General features: G+C 37.7%; 1 protein-coding gene across 1 annotated transcript in view; it reads right to left on the bottom strand.

Moving 5' to 3' along the window:
• Positions 1-20,517, bottom strand: part of MEGF10 (multiple EGF like domains 10) — a 177,739-nt gene that overhangs the window by 90,080 nt on the left and 67,142 nt on the right. The window contains 1 exon segment of the mRNA XM_021084704.1: positions 1,914-2,006. Within this exon segment, the coding sequence (XP_020940363.1) occupies positions 1,914-2,006 (93 nt within the window).

The following is a 20,517-nucleotide window of genomic DNA, read 5'->3' as shown; positions in this document are numbered from 1 at the left end:
AATCATGCCATTTTTCTTCCAAGTGTGTAGGCACAACTGATCTTTAAGCTTGAAAGTCAACGAAAGCAATGTCGCATTTGAGGTCAGTCAGCCAGAAAAATGGACATGAGCCAGATCCCACATCCCCTATATTTTGCCTCAATGGCATATGAACAAAATGCCCACTCTACTCCTGATCTGCTACAGAAGCAAAACAAAACCCTGCAAGCCAGTTACCCATTGGAAGGAGAAGCCTGTCAGGGACAGAAAGACACACACACACACACACACACACACACACACACACACACACACACACGCTCCCTGTTTAAGACACAATCAAAAGGCTCTTTCAAACGGAATGTTCTGTGCACAGACAACACAAGGACAACCCCTGCCCCCCAGAGAATCTGTGTTAGAGATAGCCAAGAGATGACAAGTCTAAAACAAGTAGTTCTAACAAGTTAGAGTAAGCTCCCCACTTCCAAATGGAAGCAAGTAGAAATTCTTAAAACCAGCTTATCTACACAGCTTGAAGTCCTCTTGGACTAGTTTCAAAAAACTATTTGGTAGCCATGAGCACAAATTTGTGTTGTCCGTAAAGGCTGCTAATTTTGAAAACTATTTCCTTTCTCTAAATGTTAACATTTCATGCATTACAATTTAGTGGCACTTCAATTTCTTCTCAAATTTTTCAAGGCAAAATGAAGTCTAAAAAATAGGAAAGAGTACACGATTACAGGCATAGCAAGAAGTTAGCCAGAAAACTTAAGTTTTAACTGTGAAATCCAGAAAGGCAACTGGATACGTGACATCCCATCATTTAATCCCCGTAATAACAAATAAAGGATTTTATGTCCAAATGGCATCCTTATAGTCCAAAATATCATCATTTTAGAATTACAATTATAACATAATGGAGACAAATTATATACTATATTATGAATTGATTTAATACCAAAATGTTTATGAATTTTCATTTATTACCAATAATCCTCCCCAGTTATCTGTGCAAGTACTTCTTATTTGCACCTCAGAATTCGGAGCTGAATAAATGTTTTCAACACTGAAAATATCAATTTTCCTTCTGTTTTAAAACCAAAAACTGGTAAGTTTTCATCATCAAGAAAATATATTCGATAAATAAACAAGTAAAAACAGATGTTATGGATGGAATTAGAGATTCTCATACTAAGTGAAGTAAGTCAGAAAGAGAAAGACAAATACTATATGATATCACTTATATCTGGAATCTAATATAGGGCACAAATGAACCTTTCCACAGAAAAGAAAATCATGGACTTGGAGAATAGACTTGTGGTTGCCAAGGGGGAGGAGGAGGGAGTGGGATGGATTGGGAGCTTGGGGTTAAAAGATGCAGACTATTGCCTTTGGAATGGAGTAGCAATGAGATCCTGCTGTGTAGCCCTGGGAACTATGTCTAGTCACTTATGATGGAGCCTGATAATGTGAGCAAAAAGAATGTATACATGTATGCGCAACTGGGTCACCATGCTGTATAGTAGAAAATTGACAGAACACTGTAAACCGGCTGTAATGGAAAAAAATCAAAATCATATTTAAAAAATTAAAAAAAACAAACAGATGTTAGAATACAATAACTATGTCACCACAACTGCCTTACTGAATTAAGGAATCTCATTCTGGATGCTGCCCTGGAAAATGCATTCGCATTCACAAAAGTAGCAGCATCAGATTATTGAAATCTCCTTCTTTCCGCATACCTTTCTTTATACTCTATTAATAACAGTTCTGGGCATAATACATGTAGAGATTTCCAAGACTTGGACTGGGAATCCATTCCATGTTCTGCATTGGGCTGAAGAGGGAAACCCGCGGCTCCTGTCATCTGCAGACAAGGGGCCTATACAGCAAAAACAGCCAGAGACAGACAACAGCAGGTGGAAACTTACCACTGGAGCAGTTGGTCCCACCCCAGCCAGGCTCACACTGACAGGTGTTTGGAGCAATGCAGCGACCATGGACACATTTATCAGCACAGTGGGCTGTCAGAGAAAAAAATCAATCAAATAAGGAAAGTTGGCACGAGAAAAAAAAACCCCAACAACACAGCTGTCTCACATCTCGGTCTCAAGTATCACTTAAAAACAACATGCATGCTTGATCATTTTCTTCAATCCATTCCTCAGCCCTCTTACAGTCCTCTGTGTAACCAAACAATTCCCCTTCTGAGTTTGCTATCTCCAAATACATTCCTTCATTTCTACTATTTAATTCTACTTCATGCTACATTAGGAAAGAAAAAATTTCAAGAAAAATTGCCTAATCCACTTTTTGCAAAAATGATCAGTGACAACCAAATATATCCTCTTTGTTTCAGGAGGAACAAGCCACAAAACGAGATCTCAGGACACCAGGCCAACAGAGTAGACTGAAAGGTATTCCCTTTATCTAATACCTTCACTAGGAAACAACAGTCAAATTTCTTTGTGCACATGTTATTCACAAGAATGACACAGCAGAATTAGATGCCCTTTTTCTATGGAGAATATTCCAAAAATGTCCCCTAGGTCTTTAGGAAATAGTATATCCCAACTTCTCTTTTGTTAGTGAATGTCACTGGTGTGACCCAACCCATGAAGTTCAGTGGTATCTTTGCAAACATGAGCCAGTAGGTAGCCTGATGGTTTCCAATGCAAAGGTCATGGGCAGATAGAAAGGGACACCAGAAATATGCTATGTTGAACATCAGCATCGCCCTCAACCTCCGTGTTACTCAACGTTAGGCAAACCTTGAAAATACCTGGATGAGTAATTGTGAGAAAAACTTGGGAGAGTCTGGATTTCAGATTTTCCAAAACTTTATTTAAGTATGGGATAAGGCATCCTATGTGTTACAGATAATAAAACTTAACTCATGTCTTATTACAAAAGTAAAACAGGCTTACTGTCCAAACATAAAATACACATTAGAGAAATACACTGCTCTCTTTTTTTCCTTAAGGAAGAAAAATATTTTTCAATTTGCCTTTCTACTTGCTATAATGGGAAAAAAATCTTTCTATGCCACTAAACATTCTTTTGTATGATTTATATGCTGTTGTGTGTATAGTCTATGTTGTGTGTGTTGGTATTACAGAAGATACATAATATATACATATATGTATATATGTGTGTGTGTATTGGTGTTACAGAAGATATATACATATATACATATTATATATGTGCATTATATACGTGTGTTGCTGGACTAAAAGTGATAATCACTTCCAAGGGTTTTATCAAAAAGATTTTTTTTGGCCATTCCAGCAGCATACAAAAGCTCCTAGGCCAGGAATCAAATCTGAGCCACAGCAGTAACCCAAGCCACAGCGGTGACAATGCCACCAGAGGACTCTTTTAAAAAAAGATTTAAACATACGCAGTGGTGTGATTAGATAAATAAATAAATTTTTAAAAAATATTCAGACATGGAGAGATATAAGGGAAAGGCATTTTAGATGAAGAGAAAGCAAAAGCAAGAAGAAAGAAACACAAATGGAAATGAGAAGATCTGTGTTTAGGTACAGTGTTTGAAGCAATAGCTTTGAAGAGAGAGACACTTTGAAAACCAAACTAAGGTGTCAGGACTTTATTCTGAGAATTAGCTGGGAATATTCTAAATGAAAGATAGAAATTTGTTACAGCAAAACATATTCGATTGGGATCCTCAAAGTTCAAATTTTTGTTTTTAAAATATGCTTGTTCTCATCCATTAATTTAATACAAAGGAAATGTAAATGTTAACTTACGAGGCAAATTCATCGTAATGAAACATTACTTTGTTTTCATCTCTTGGGCATCTATATAAAATTTCATTTGACAGAAAAATCAGTTCTACTATTGGAAAATTTGAAAATCTCTGGGTTCCAAATATACTGGATTGGATGACAGCAACCCGGGGCTTCCTATACACTGGAAGGGGTGACCAGGAGAGGAGGGTTTTGTGGGTTGTTCCACATGCAGGTCTCAATCTTTCGTCCCTTTCATTTTTTTCGCTCTTCATTTTTATTTTTTAATTTTATTTATTTATTTATTTATTTTTGCTTTTTAGGGCTGCATGCGCATCTTATGGAGGTTCCCAGGTTAGGGGCTGAATCAGAGCCACAGCTGCCAGTATACGCCACAGCCACAGCAACATGGTATCTGAGCCGTGTCTGCAACCTATACCACAGCTCACAGCAGCACTGGATCCTTACCCCTCTGAGCGAGACCAGGGATTGAATTTGCATCCTCATGGATACTAGTCAGGTTCGTTAACAACTGAGCCACAATGGGAACTCCTCATTTTTTCACTCTTTATCTTCCTTTTCACTTCCTTTTGCCACTTATCTTTCTCTCTCCCAAACTACTCTTTTGATATGCATAGTCACTATACAGGCTGCAGATTAAACTTTGGTTTTAGTTGTATTGGCGCTTAGCTCCTGGGTGACCTGAAATAATTCCCACTGTTCCCACCTGAAGTGAGCAGAAAAAAGGTATGATTGAGCAAAGAGGACTAGAACTTTCCTCCAATATCAAGATGACCTTTACCAAAATGGGTCAAGAAATCATAAGTTACACCTGGGACCCAGAAGATTATGAATCGGAATTGCTTATGCTTGGATCCCAATCGGTTGGTTTCTGTTGCTCTTGTTTTGATGTTTTTTGTTTTTGTTTTTGTTTTGCTTTTTTGTTTTTTGTGGGTTCTTTTTTTTTTTCTTTTTTTCTTTTGGCTTTTTAGAGCCACAACTGTGACATATGGAGGTTCCCAGGCTAGGGGTCGAATCAGAGCTGTTGCCACTGGCTTACACCACAACCACAGCAACGCCAGATCCGAGCTGCATCTGTGACTTATACCACAGCTCATGGCAACACTGGATCCTTCACTCACTGAGCAAGGCCAGGGATTGAACCTGCATCCTCATGGATACTAGTCAGATTCGTTTCCACTAAGCCATAACAGGAACTCCTTTTCTTGTTTTGTTGATTCCAAAAAAGGATATTATATGAATTTCTACATATAAAAATCAAAGGAGACTGCTTCAAAATGCTTTGAGATTGTTAAAAATCATACGAATGCTCTCATGTTTGATTCCTGATGATACAAACTTTGTGTTTCATGAAAGGAACATCAAGAAGTCCAGTCAATTATAATAGATGGGAAAAAGTCCTATGATGGTAATTTTAATATCTAGATCATTTTTATGAAAACCTTGAAATAACATTTGGCTAAAGTCTGTAGCAAAATGTAAGTAGTTAGCAGAAAACAAATTGGTCTGTAAGTTAATTAGGAACTGGAAGGGGCAATCTGCTTTCCTAATGATTTTTTTTCTTTAATTAAAGCTAGAGCCAAGGGAATCACCTCTAACCATTGAAGCTTAAAGTCAAATAATGATCTAAATAATGGAAAATATTGTTGGTATAGATTACTGAAAGAAAGAAGATAAAATTCTACTGCCATGGTGCAGAATCTTCTCATAGCATTTCATAGTCACACAAGTGTCACCTCTGTTCAATGTCCTATCCCATAACTCAGGACTCCCCACACTTAGCAATAGCTCTCACCAAGTACCCACAGGACCAGTGGGAGCAAAGAGAGACAAGAGAGGAGAAGAGAGCAAGTTAGAGAACTCTATGATTTCTGACGTCCCAACTCTCCAAATTGCGGGAACACTAACCCTGGCACATACATAGTCACTATACAGACCCATCCTGTAGGAGACTGGATGAGCTAGGTCCCTACCCTAGCTTCATCTTTCTCTTTCAGCCTCAAATGCCACCAACTCGGTGCTGAGTGTTCATGACCAATAAACTTCACATGAGAAACCACGGTGGGTTGAAGACATGAATTTGTCGTGTGGAAAATTCCAAAGTCAGCTGGAAAAGAAGAAAGAGAACAGAAGCCCCACCCCCAAGCAAATATTCAATACCTTAGATTTCAAGGAGAAGCACAAAAGATCCATCCTAAGTATGGCTTTCTCATCCATGGAAACTGCCATTTTACTCCATATCCATGGCCTTCCTTCTTATTTTTAAAACAGCAATTAAAACCAGGAAAATGCTAGCAAAGATGACCTATCCAATGTGATTATTTTTCACATCTTTCTTTAAGAAAATCATTAAATATCATATTTGACTTTCTGGTAATCTTTTATAGAGACCAATGTAAGCTGAACATGTGGACTCATACTTGGTACACCACTGCAGACACATCAAGTTGCAAAGGGCAGCCAAGGCATCTTCTCCCTCCAGAACTGGGGAGCAAAAGACACTAATGAGAAGAACAGGCCACATCTTTGAAGTGAAAGCCCTGGGCAGCGTGTCTGCCTGACAGACAGGTGAGGACTGATCTGATGACCCTGGAAACTTCTCTCATTAGGCTCCTATTACAGCCTTAGTTCCTAAATCCATTGAAATCCCATTACTAGTGACTGGACCTCATTCCTTTCACTTGTAAATACTTGGCTTTAATACTGAGCCGCTAACTATACTTAATAGTTTTCTCTTCTGCCCCATACATTTCCCTTTGAATTTATACCTAGGGTATCGCAGAAAGATGAAAGGAAGACTGGCCAAACCAAAGATTCTTTTAAACTAATTATATTTCTAAACACACTACTCACTGTTGTCTTAAAGGATATATTATAATCAATTCATTTAGGTTAATTTGAAAAATATTCCCATGATCAAAGTATTTCTTGAAAATAACTGTCTGATAGAAATACACATCTTTCAGCTAAACTATCTTTCTTCAGAAGTTCCTTTTATCTTGGGGTCATGAATAAAGAACATATGTGACAAAACTTATTTTTGCTCTTTTTATTCTGAGTTGCTATAGAGGAACATGGATTATTAGAGTTAAAGGTGCCTTTACTGAACATCATTCCTGCATTTTTCAGACAAGAAAATGGGGACAGGAAAATGCAATGATTTTACCAATATTTGCAGCTGGCATTAGATGCAGAAGTAGGCGTGAACTCAGGTGCCCGAATCGCAATGGCCCAAAACTTCTGATGAGTTTTGATGGCAGTGGGGAGGCAGAGGTGCAAGGATGGTAGTGGGTCAGATACTAGGGCAAGGTACTGGGTGGATGGGAGTCAGAACATAGAAGATTCTAATGAGGAAGAAAGGGAAAGCAAAGAATTGATTTCCAAGATAAACTTTAATAACTGCATACTTTTGTTGGAAGCAAATTATATGCAAAGTCTACAAAATTTAATTGCTACTACAGTGCTCACTACAGACAGGAATCATTTTATTTTCGTATTTTCAAATATGAAATTACATTACAGCCTCCTACCATGTTTGTTTATAAAAAGGAAGGGAGTTCTCTTTTCCTTCAATTTCATATGTATTGAGGTAGCAGGTACATTAGTGGGCATTACTGTGGATGACCAAAGACGGCTGATCAGAAATTCTTAGTCTGCAAAAGGAAGTCAAACATAGGTCCCCAAACCCAATAAACGCAGAGCAGAAAGCAGGTGTCATATAGAGGTATGATCAAATACTGTGAAGCATATTCAATGATTCCATTTATATGAAAAGTCCAAATAGGCAAAGCTGTAGAGACAGAAAGTGTATTAGTATTTGTCTGGGGCTGGGAAGGACTAGGATGAGTGTGTGGTGATGACCAATGGGTATAGCGTTTTACTGAGGAAATAGAAATATCCTAAGATATATGTGCTGGTTGTACAACTTTGTAAATATACTAAAACCCACAGAATTATACACATTAAAAAGTTGAATTGTATGGCATCTGAATCATCTCAAAAAAGTCATAAAAAAATCCTGTGGAAGCTGCAAGAAGGAAACAATTCCAACTGGAGTGAGATCAAGGAGCATCTCAAAAGAAAACGAACATCTGAGCTGAGGAAGTAGACACCTTTGTAGCACTGCAGGAAAGAAGTACCAATTGTAGCTGCCTCATACTCCACCTTCTTTGTATCCCCTCCCCAAAGTTGCATAACTCACTGCCCAGGGTCAGTAGCTCTTACCCTACAGCCACCAGTAGTCCATATATGTAACGTGCATAGATGGCTGATCAGTCATTGAGAGTGAGAAAACACCAGGAGCCTAGAAATTTGCACTCAGTAAACGTCATTTAAGAAAAAAAATCTCTATCTAAAATCCCTTTCTTTCCACTCCAGATCAAGCTTTCATTGCTGTGAAAGACAAATACAAAGAGCAATTACTAGCAGTGTCTTTGGCAGACATGTCTATATTTCCTTCTCTCCTTGTTAACAGAGTATCACTTTCGCCCAGGTCAGTGGTGTGACCAACAATGAACTACATCTCCCAACTCTCTTTCTGCATTGTCCACGTGGAAAACAGTGTAGGGGGACAGATTCAATGATAGGTGCAATTGCCCATCTCTTTCTTCTTCCTGATGCCTAGTGTATGGAGAAAAAGGCTAACTCTGCAAATACTATCAGGCAACTCTGAGAAAAGGGTCCAGAGAATCATGAAGTCTTTGCTCTGAATTTCTCTCATGGATGAATAATTGTCATAAACCACCTACTTCCAGACTTTTCATTACATAAAAATAAAAAACCTCTGTATATATTTCTATTTTTTGGACATCTACTAATTACAGCCAAACATGATTCCTAACTAATAAACTGCCTCTTTGGAAGACCTTTCAGGTGAATCAGTTCCTAAATTTTAAAAAAATCTATAATGGCAGAAAATAATTATCTCCAAACATGTCCCCAAAGCACTTGGCAACATCCAACATCCATTCCTGAGTAAAATTCTCTGCCAACTGGGAACACAAAGTTTTCTTGACCTAAAGGGCAAATATGAAAAATCTGAAAAACCTACTACTAACATAGAACTCATAGTAAAAGAATGATGCTTTACCCCTAAGATTAGGAACAAGACAAGGATATCTGCTCTGCTAATCTCTATTCAGCATTGTACTGGAGGTTCTAGGAAGGTAATAACCCAAGAAAAAAGAAGTAAAAGACCCCTGACTGGGAAGGAAGAGGTAAAAACACCTTTATTTACAGATTATTGAAATTATGTATATAGAGGAATCTGCAAAAAAAAAAAAGCTACTAAAATAATGGTTTAAGTTTTCAGATAAAAACCAATATAAAAAACTTAATTATATTTCCATATACTAGCAAGAAATAATCAGAAATTGAGATGTTAAAAGTCATTTATAATAACACCAAAAATATTAAATTCTTGGAGATAAATGTGACCAAAGATGTGAAGGACCTACACACTAAGAACTAGCAATACTGCGGAGAGGAATTAATGAATTGAACAAAACTATCAACCAAACGGACCTATTTGACATCTACAGAACACTGTACCCACCAACAACAGAATATAAATAGAGAGAGAGAGAGACACTGTTTATGACTCGGATGACTCACTATTGTTAAGATATTAATTTTCTCCCAAATAGATCAACAGATTCAGTTCAATACTAATCAAAATCTCAGCAGCTTCTCTGATAGAAATTGACAAGCTGATTTTGAAATTTGCATGTCAGAGTTTCCATTGTGGTGCAGCAGGAATGAATCCAACAAGCATCCATGAGAATGTGGGTTCAATCCCTGGCCTCACTCAATGGGTCAGGGATTCGGCATTGCCATGAATTGCAGTATAGGTCACAAATGCAGCTCAGATCCCACGTTGCTGTGGCTGTGGTGCAGGCCAGAAGCTGTAGCTTCAATTCAATCCCTAGCCTGGGAACTTGCATATGTCACGGTTGTGGCCCTATAAAACAAAAACCAAAACAAAATAAAAATATTGTATGTAAATACAAAGTACCTACAATAGTCAAGACAACTTTGAAAAAGATAAAGGCTAATACTACTTGATTTAAAGACTTAAGCTATGATAATCAAGACAGTGTGATGCTGATATAAATACAAATAGCCCCAGAAATGAAATAGAGAATACAGAAATAAATCCACACATATAGGGACAACATCATTGAAAGGCACAAAGGAAACTCAATGAAGAAAGAACAGGTTTTTTTCAACAACACTGGAAAAATTTGGATATCCATAGGCAAATAAATAAATGTGGATATGTGATTTTGCATCACATATAAATGTTAGCCCAAAATGAATCACAAACCTAAATGTAAAACCTTAAAGTATACATTCTCTAGAAGAAAACAGGATAAAACTTCCATGACCTTTAGTTAGGCAAAGATTTCTCAGATATGGCACCCAAAACAAGCAGCAAAAGAACAAATTAATAAATTTGCCCATCGAAATTAAAAAACTTACATTCTTCAAAAAAATACTATTAAGAGAATAAAAAGGTAAGTCACAGAATGGAAGAAATTTTTTAAAAAAATATTATCTGATAAAGAACTTGTATTCAGAATACATTAAAAATACTAAATAAGAAGATACACAGCTCAATTACATTATATATAAGTAAACAGGCAAAAGATGTGCACGCTTCATCAAAGAAGATATACTAATAGCACATAAGCATAAGCTCATGAAAAGATCTCAATATCATTACACACTAGAACAGTATGAATTAGAACTACAGTAACACTATATATCTATTCAAGTGATTGCAATGAAAAAGATTGACTGTACCAACTACTGGCAAGGATGTGGATGAACTAGAACTCTCCTACATTGCTAGGGAGAATATAAAATGGACAACTACTTTAGAAAATTTTGTCAGCTTCTTACATTGTTTATGGACATTAGGATTATTTCCATTTTTGTACCGTTACAAAGAAAGCACCTCTATACACTACATACAAGTGCCAAATGACCCAACCATTCCGCACCTAGCTATTACCCCAAAGAATTAAAAGCATCGGTTCATACAAAGACTGGTACACAGGTTTTCAGAGCAGCTTTATTTAGAAATGTCCATGGACAGATGAAAGAATAAATAAGTTGTGATATATTGATACAACAGAATACTACCCGTAATAAAAAAGAATGAACTAATGAAACATATGACAATATGGATAATCCCAAAGTGATTAAGCTGAGTGAGAGACCAGACATAAAAGGGAACACACTGTGCGATTCTATTTGTATAAAGCCCTAGAAATACACACTAACCTAGACTAACGGAAAGCAGATGAGTGGTTACCTGAGGGAGAAGGGGTGCAGGTAGGAGTGGCAGGGAGGAATTACAAAGGGGCATGAGCAAAAAGGTCTGTGTGTGGTGAACAGGTTCACTGTCATGACCGAGGTGATGATTTCATGGTTGTTGACATGAGTTAGTACCTATCATATTATACACTTAAATCTGTGCAGTGAGGAGTTCACGTCATGGTGCAGCGGAAACAAATCTGACTAGGAACCATGAGGTTACGGGTTCGATCCCTGGCCTTGCTCAGTGGGTTAAGGATCCGACATTGCCACAAGCTGTGGTGTAGGTCGCAGACATGGCTCGGATATGGCATGGCTGTGGCGTAGGCTGGCAACTGTAGCTCCGAACAGACTCCTCTCCTGGGAATTTCCATATGCTGCGAGTGCTGACCCCCTCAAAAAAAAAAAAAAATCTGTGCAGTGTATTTTAGTCAATCTTACCTCAGTAAACCTGTTTTTTTTAGAAATGAAAGGTAGAAGGGAGGGGCAAAGAGACCTCTCTCTATATAAAAGAAGACACATTAAAACACACACACAAAAACAAACAAAAACCCTGAGCTAACACTAAAACACTGAACACATTTTGCAATTTCAGTAACAGTCTGTCATTGGTGGGTGAACTTTTCAAATATTTATGAAGATATTGGCTTTAGAGCCTCCAGAAAATATTTTTTGGGGGAAATGCTAACTCACTATGCATTGTTCTACACCAAGCTTTTCCTCTAGAAAGTATATGACATATACAGGAAAAAAAAAAAAGTTTGCATTGAAATTGACTATTGTAATGGATCCCACAGCAGGGATTGAAATGCCATCTGTGGAGCACATAATCCTATTCATTTAGTTAAAAATGGAAAGAGTTTTCAGCTTAATTCCACACATACACAGGCATTATCTATTCTGGCCACAACTCCCACACTGTGTCTCTTCAATTTAAATCAGATTTAAGTAATGTAAGTAACATGACCCTAATGGACTATAGTTTCAAAAAGTTAACAAGTGCTGGAATAAACTAATTCTCCTGAGCACAAATTCCTAGCAACTCAGCCTACAACTGGTCTGATGACACAAGTGCAAGCTGATTCAATTAGAGAAGGATTTCAAAACCATCAGTAGATGGTTTAGAGTAGACACCAGAAGGAAGGGACCTTCATTTGGAATAAATTATTTCGCTCCTGGTCCGGTCATGTTTACGTCTACCAGGAGAGCATGGTGATTCTATGGAAAGTGTCCTACCAGGCTCTTCTCTTTTAGAATGGTATTCCTCTTGGTCTGACTACTCTCTATGGAACCATGGAATTCTTTGACAAATATTCTTTGCCACAGCATGCTTTGCACCACATGGCATTTCCCCATCTGCCCTATTTCATCTGCTGACACTGACTTCCTGACACTTTGTTTCCGGCTAGCCAGCACATTGGACCTATGTGTTAATCATAAAAGCCAGCCCTAGGGAAAGTGAGGAGGGCTGTGGCAGACATAGTTACCACTTTTCCCCACTCAGTTGTCCCCATGCTCCCTCCCTCCCTCCTTGGTGGTGGTCTCTGGACATCTTCTTTCAGACTCTGATACTCTCTCATTTCTTTCTGCTCTCCTTCCCTGTCTATACTAGCTTGAGAATAAACGGAGTGCTCACACCCAAGGATCGATGACCCATAAGAGAGAAAGTTATTTCCTTGTCAGGGACATTTGCATTTCAGGATGAAGCCTTAAACCAAATGTAAAAATTAAATAGCAGACTTCCTTCCAAAAGGGGAAGATCCAAGGTCCAAGAGAAAGCTGGCAGCAGGACCTTTGCTACTAGAATGCCTCCTAAAAACCAGGGAACACAAAGTCAAATGCCTGCAGGAGCCAGAGGGAATCAATGAGAAGAGTAAGCTGTTGGGGTGAAGCCTGGGAAACTCAGAGATCACGTGCTCATCTAAAAAGGAGCAGCTCCCTGGGAGTACCTGTTGTGGCTCAGCGGTAATGAACCCGACTAGCATCCATGAGGATGTGGGTTGGATCCCTGGCCTTGCTCAGTGGGTTGAGGATCCTGCCTTGCCGTGAGCTGTGGCATAGGTTGACAGCTGCAGCTCTGATTCGACCCCTAGCCTGGGAACCTCCATACGCAGCAGATGAGGCCCTAAAAAAAAGCAAAATAAATAAATAAATGAAAATATAAATAAAATAAAAAGGATCAGCTCCAGGGGGTCAAAAGGTACAAACTTCCAGTTACAAAATAAGTCATGGGAATTTAACATACAGCATGATGACTTAGTTAATGCTGTACTGTATATTTGACAGCTGCCAAGAAATAGATCATAAAAGTTCTCATCACAAGAAAAAAAATTTTCGTAACCATATGGTGACAAGTGTTAACTTGTCTTATTGTGGTGATCATTTCATAATATATACAAATACTGAATCATTAAGTTGTAAACCTGAGACTAACGCAATATGTCAATCATACCTTAATTTAAACTAAAGAAATAAAAGATAGGCTCCCCTTCAGTGCCTATCTACTGTCACATAAGAATATCAAGACAGTGTTACCAATCTCCTAGTTTTTCCATGGAAAATGAAAATCCAAGGTTTGATGTTAGAAGTTCTTTAAATGTAAAATACTATGTAGACGCAACAAACATGATTATGTATCAAATGATCCAGCCTGCTAGTCTGTCACTTCCAGCAATGACTGCTTTATTTATTGGCGTGCTTTATAAAAACATCAATGAAGTTCCTAAAGTGTTTAGAAAAAAGAGATTTAGGAGTTCCCGTCGTAGCGCAGTGGTTAACGAATCCGAGAGGAACCATGAGGTTGCGGGTTCGGTCCCTGCCCTTGCTCAGTGGGTTAACGATCCGGTGTTGCCGTGAGCTGTGGTGTAGGTTGCAGACGCGGCTTGGATCCTGCATTGCTGTGGCTCTGGCGTAGGCTGGTGGCTACAGCTCGGATTAGACCCCTGGCCTGGGAACCTCCATATGCCCCGGGAGCAGCCCAAGAAATAGCAAAAAGACAAAAAAAAAAAAAAAAAAGAAAAAAGAGATTTAAAGTTCTTTGACAGACTGCATTTTATTTTATTTATTTTATTTTTTGCTATCTTAGTGCCACACTGGCGGCATATGGAGGTTTCCAGGCTAGGGGTCAAATTGGAGCGACAGCTGCCGGCCAGTGCCACAGCCACAGCAACACCAGATCCGAGCTGCATCTGTGTCCTACACCACAGCTCACCGCAATACCGGATCCTTAACCTACTGAATGAGGCCAGGGATCGAACCCACCTCCTTGTGGCTGCTTGTCTGATTTGTTAACTGTTGAGCCACAAAGGGAACTCCCAGACTGTATTTTAAACTCAACTGTCTAGGAGTTCCCTTTATGGCTCAGCAGGTTAAGAATGCGACCTAGTGTCTATGAGGATCTAGGTTCGATCCCTGGCTTTGCTTAATGGGTTAAGAATCCAGGGTAGCTACAAGCTGTGGTTTAGGTCACAGATGCAGCTCAGATCTGGTGTTGCTGTGACTATGGTGTAGGCGGGCAGCTGCAGGTCCGACTTGATCCCTAGCCTGGGAACATCCATATGCCACACATGTGGCGGTAAAGAGAAAAAAAAAATAATAAACTTAACTGTCCTTTTCTCTTAATTTTATATTTACCACCATATCAACTGAAATTGTATACTTTATTCAGCTATTTTTAATTTAATATCGTTCTGCTTGATATACATTGATACATTGACAATTTCATTTTTAGTAAATAACTGTTTGCCATGAAAGAGATCTGTCAATAATAGTTCAATACTTGGAAGAGAGGCCCAGCCAATGCGGCGCCAATTGCTAAAGATAGTAAATAAATACATCCTCTATGCAGTGGTGAAGGGAAGGAAGTGTCTACTATATCCTATCATGACTCAACTAAAAATTTCCCTTTCTTGAGTTGTTAAAACAGACATTATCACTGTCCTTAGAAGTTACAGGGAGTGGCATAGCCAACATACCTAACCAAGACATCTGTCATGGTTTCTCTCCTTAACAACAATTCCACATTCACCCACAGATAAAAGTGCCTTTGTGGGAACTATGAGATCTAGCACTATGCACTAAGGGACCTGTGCATCAGGTAATAGGCCCAGAGACATCAGTCTCAACTGTGGACACTGAGTGGCCCATGAACTCTCTCCAGTTCATCTTGGCCATGGTCCAGAAGCCCCTGGAGAGCAATGTCTTAGACGATCACCCATAGATGAGAGAGCCATGGTGGAAGCACAGGTTTACAGTGGAGAAACTCCAACACATCATTGGTGCAACTACATATTAGAAGTTTGGACATATTGGAGAGGGTAAGAGAAATAGTTAGGCTTTAACCACATCACTTTCCCATACTCTGGGAGAAAGCCAGAGTATGTGAATAAGTGGACAGCTTCCCAGCTATGCAGGACTTTGCCAAAGAGGGCCATTTCTCTCCTGCCACATCCAGAGTATGATGCTGTGAGTTGCATGACTTGGGGGAAGGAAGATGCTTAGAGAGAAGCAGAAAGCTCAGACGGCATTAAAGGAATGTGAATTCTACTACCTGTGTCAGAGTCCATCAAGAAGCCCATCCATGAGCCACAAAGGATGTCTAGCTTGTGGATACCCCCAACTGGCCCATGGGCATTCCCAGTACTCTGGGCACCTCACCCAAATACCACCCCCTCCTTTGTGCCAGCTTTCTGTGCATACTCCCAACAAGGGTGAAAATAAGTTTTGGCAAATGGCTACTGAGCATACGCAGAAAGCTGACCCCAATTTGTGGACCAGGGAGAGAACATCAACTTGAGCTTTAGCTATGCCCATGGGGGAAAAAAAGGAAGATTTTCAGCACCTGGCCTGGTGTACTGCAGGATGCAGAGAAGGCATACAAGTTTAAGAATTCTTATATAAGAGGGAGCAAGAATCACGGAGCAGGCATATCATTAAAAGGTCTGAGAAAGTCTCAGAATCCTTAGCAGAGCTAACAGGAGATATCTTATCTGCCTAAGTCAGTCAGTGAAGACTGGAGGAGGTGACTGCTACTGCATATGAGAAAATAGAAACAAAGAAAAAATCAAGGAAATATGACGCCACAAAAGGAGCACAACAATCTTCTAGTAACCAATGTTAAAGACATGGAGATCTGCTATTTGCCCAAAAAAGAATCCAAAAGTGCTTTTTAAGAAGAAGTTGAATAAGCTACAGAAAGATAATTCAACAAGATCAGGCAAATAATACATGAACAAAATGGGACATTTAATAAAGAGAATAGAAATAAAAAAAGAAAAATCAAACAAATTCTGGATCTGAAGAATACAATGAATTAAATGAAAAATGCCATAGAGAGCATAAACAGAAGAATGGATTAAATGGAAAAAAATAATCTGTGAAGAGGAAGACAGATATTTTAATATTATCTAGTTAGAGGAGAAAAAGGAAATATAATAAAAAAGAGTAAAGAAAGCCTATAATGATCTATGGGGTACCATAAAAGTGGCCAACTGCAAATCATCAGAATCTATGAAAGGAAATAGAGGGGAAAGGAGGTAGAAAGCTTATTTAAATAAATAGCGGCTGAAAACTCCCCAAGTGTGAGAGAGATTTGAAGATTTAAGTACATGAAGCTCATAAGTCACCAAACAAATTTAACTTAAAGAGAACTTCTCCAAGACACATTATCATAAAACTGTCAAAAACCGAAGATAAAGAGAGAATCTTAAAAGCAGCAAGAGAAAAGAAGCTTGTAACTTACAAGGGAGCTCCCATAAAACTACAGGCAGATTTCTCAACAGAACCCTTATAGGACAGGAGATAATGAAATGATGTATTCAAAGTTCCTAAGGAGGAAAACTGCCAAGCAAGAATACTTTATCCAGCAAAATTGTCTTTCAAAATAAAGGAGAAATAAAAACTCTCCCAGACAAACAACAGCTGAGAGAGTTCATCATCACTATAGCTGCCTATAAGAAATGCTAAAGAGTTCTTCAGGCTGAAATAAAATTATATTAATTATTAATATAAAAATATGAAAGTATACAACCTACTGGTAAAGGTAAGTATATAGGCAAATTTAGAATACTCTGATAGAAATACAACTTCAACAGGATATATGCATTCCCATGTTTACTGCAGCATTATTCACAATAGTCAAGTTATGGAAACAAGCCAAATACCTGCCAATGGACAAATGGATACAAAAGATGTGTAAAATGAAAAGGTGGTCAGTAATGCAAATTGTTAGAGTAATGCAAATCAAAACTACAATGAGATATCAACTCATAAAGGTCAGAATGGTAATCATCAAAAAGTCTAAAACAATAAATGCTGGAAAGGGTGTAAAGAAAAGGGAACCTTCCTACACTGTTGGTAGGAATGTACAGTGATGCAACAAATATGGAGAACAGCATGAGGATTCCTTAAAAAACTAAATAAAGAACTACAATATGATCCAGCCATCTCACTCCTGGGCATATATCTGGAAAAAATGAACACTAGTTTGAAAAGTTACATGCACCCCAGTGTTCAAGGCAGCATTATTTATAATAGCCAAGACATGGAATCAAACTAAGTACCCACTGACAGAGAAACAGATAAAGATGATGTGATATGTATATATATATATACACACACACATACACACAATGGAATATTAGCCATGAAAAGTGAAATACTGCCATTTGCAGCAACATGAATGGACCTAGAGGTTATCATCTTGAATGAAGTAAGTTAGATAGATAAAGACAAATAATATACAATATCACTTATACATGGAATCTAAATGATAATACAAGCAAACTCATTTACAAAACTAAAACAAACTCATAGACATAGAAACCAAACTTATGTACACCAAAGGGAAAGAAGTGGAGAGGGATAAATTAAGAGTAAGAGATTAACAGATGCACACTACTGTATGTAAAATAGATAAACAACAGGATTTACTGTAGAGCACAAGTACTATATTCAATGTCTTGTAATAACCTATAATGGAAAAGAATCTGAAAAAATACATACGTATAACTGAATCACTTTGGTGTACACCTGAAACTAACACAATATTCTAAATGGATTACACTTCAATTTTAAAAAGATATATACATACACATGATGGAATATTGCTAAGGTATGAGAAAAGATGATATCCTACCATTTATGACAATATTGATGGACTGTGAGACATTATGCTAAGTGAAATAAGTCAGAAACAAAAAGACATATATTGTATGATAGCAATTTTATGTGGAATCTAAAAAAATTAAACCTATAAAAAATATAGAATAAAATGGTGGTTACCAGGAGATGGGTGATAGGTTAAGAGTAATGGTACTTTGAGAGTACAAACTTGCAACAAGCAGTAAATAATCCATAGAGATCTAATGTAAATTATAACTAATATAGGTAATAATACTGTACCATAATTGTGTAATATGATAAATGTTGCTACATCAGCAATCATATTATGATATACAAATGCATCAAAGTAATATACTTTACACCTAAAATATGCAGAATGTTACACACCAAGTTTATTCAATTAAAATACCCTGATACTACTACAGAGTACTCTGATATGATGGTGTGTTAACTATTTAACTCTAGTATAAAAATTTAAGGACAAAAGTATTAAAAATGACTACAGCTACAATAATTTGTTAACAAATACACAATATAAAAAGGGAGAAATTATGACATAAACATAGAAGAGGAGAAAGTAAAAGAGAAGGGTATTTGCAGGCAATCAACATTAAATTGATATCAGCATATAATAGACTGTTAAATCTATAAGATGCTTTATGTAACCCTCATGGTAACCAAGAGCTAAAAATCCACAGTAGATACAGAAAAGAATCAAAGCATAACACCATGAAAAATCATCAATTCACAAAACAAAGTAACAACAACAACAAAAAAGAAACAAGGGAACTACAAAACAGTCAGAAAACAATAAGATGGCATTATATATCCTTACATGTCACAAAGCACTCTAAATGTAAATGGATTAAATTATTTAATCAAACGGCACAGAGAGGCTTGACTGATTTTTTAAAAAATCAATTATATGCTATCTAAAAGAGACTCACTTCGGTTTTAAGAATACACATAGGCTCAAACTGAAGGGAAAAAAAAAGATATGCCATGCTAGTAAAAACCAAAAGGGAGCAAAAGTACCTATACTTAAGTTGAACAAAAGAGATGTCAAACTAAAAACTATAATAAGACCAAGAAAGTCACTATATGATGTGAAAAGGGTTAATTCATAAAGAGGATATTATATATACACCAAACATAGGAACACTTAATATATAAAGCAAATACTAAAAGATCTGAAGAGAGAAATAGACAGCAATGTAATAATAGCAGAGTACTTCAATACCCCAATTCCAACAATGGATAGATCATCCAAGCAGAAAATCAGTATGAAATTTTGGACTAGAAAAATATTTTAGATGAAATGGACATAAAACACATATATAGAACATTCCATTCAACAGCAGTAAAACATATGTTCTTCTCTAGTACATATGGAATATTCTCCAGGATAGATCACAAAACAAACCTTAGTAAATTTAAAAAGACTAAAATCATAAAGTATCTTTTCTAACAACACTGGTGTGAAAACTAGAAATCATTAATTGGAGAAAAACTAGAAAATTCACAATTGTGTGCAAATATAACAATACACTCCTTAACAACAAATGGGTCAAAGAAGAAATCAAAAGAGAAATCAAAAACATGAAACAAACAAAAAATGGAAACTCAACATACCAAAACTTATAGGATGTAGCAAAAGCCATTCTAAGAGGGAAATGTATAGTGATAAATGCCTACATTAAGAAACTAGAATTATCAAGAGGTGGGATCAAGATGGTGGAGTAGGAGGATGCTGAGCTTACATGCCCTCACAAACACATCAAACTATAACTACATACAGAATAACTCTTGCTAAAATCAACCAGAAGACAAGCAGGATGACCTTTCTACAACTAAGGCTGTAAAGAAGGATCCACGTGGACCCTTGTAGGAATGGAGGACAAGTAATCTCACTAGGACCTGAACCTTTAGTAGGGAACCCAGAAGAAGAGGCAATTGTCACAGGTTCAGGGATGCTCCCTAGGGATCAAGGCTTTTGAGTCACAAATTAGGCACCTCAGTTATGAGTGCAATACCAGAAAGATGAGCCCTCTTAACTGGTTTGAAAACCAGTAAGGCTAACCAGAGGGCTATAAGAAATCTAGATTCTTCTCTTGGAGAGGGTTCACACTAACTTGCTAGTTCCCAGTCATAGCGCAAAGGCAGAAGCCCCCATGTGCACCTAGCTCTGGCTCTATACACTCAAACTCCAGCCCTATCTCCTGTCAAGGTAGTGGCTGCCAGTGCACCACAGGGGACGATGCCACTTGTGTACACTTCAGATCCAATTTTCCCAACAAAGCCACTGGGCACACACAGTCTGCAT

The sequence above is a fragment of the Sus scrofa genome, chromosome 2, assembly GCF_000003025.6.
Source record: "Sus scrofa isolate TJ Tabasco breed Duroc chromosome 2, Sscrofa11.1, whole genome shotgun sequence".
NCBI classification, from domain to species: Eukaryota; Metazoa; Chordata; class Mammalia; order Artiodactyla; family Suidae; genus Sus; species Sus scrofa.
The sequence above is the reverse complement of the archived record's forward strand: the minus strand, read 5'-3'. Positions and strand labels throughout refer to the sequence as shown.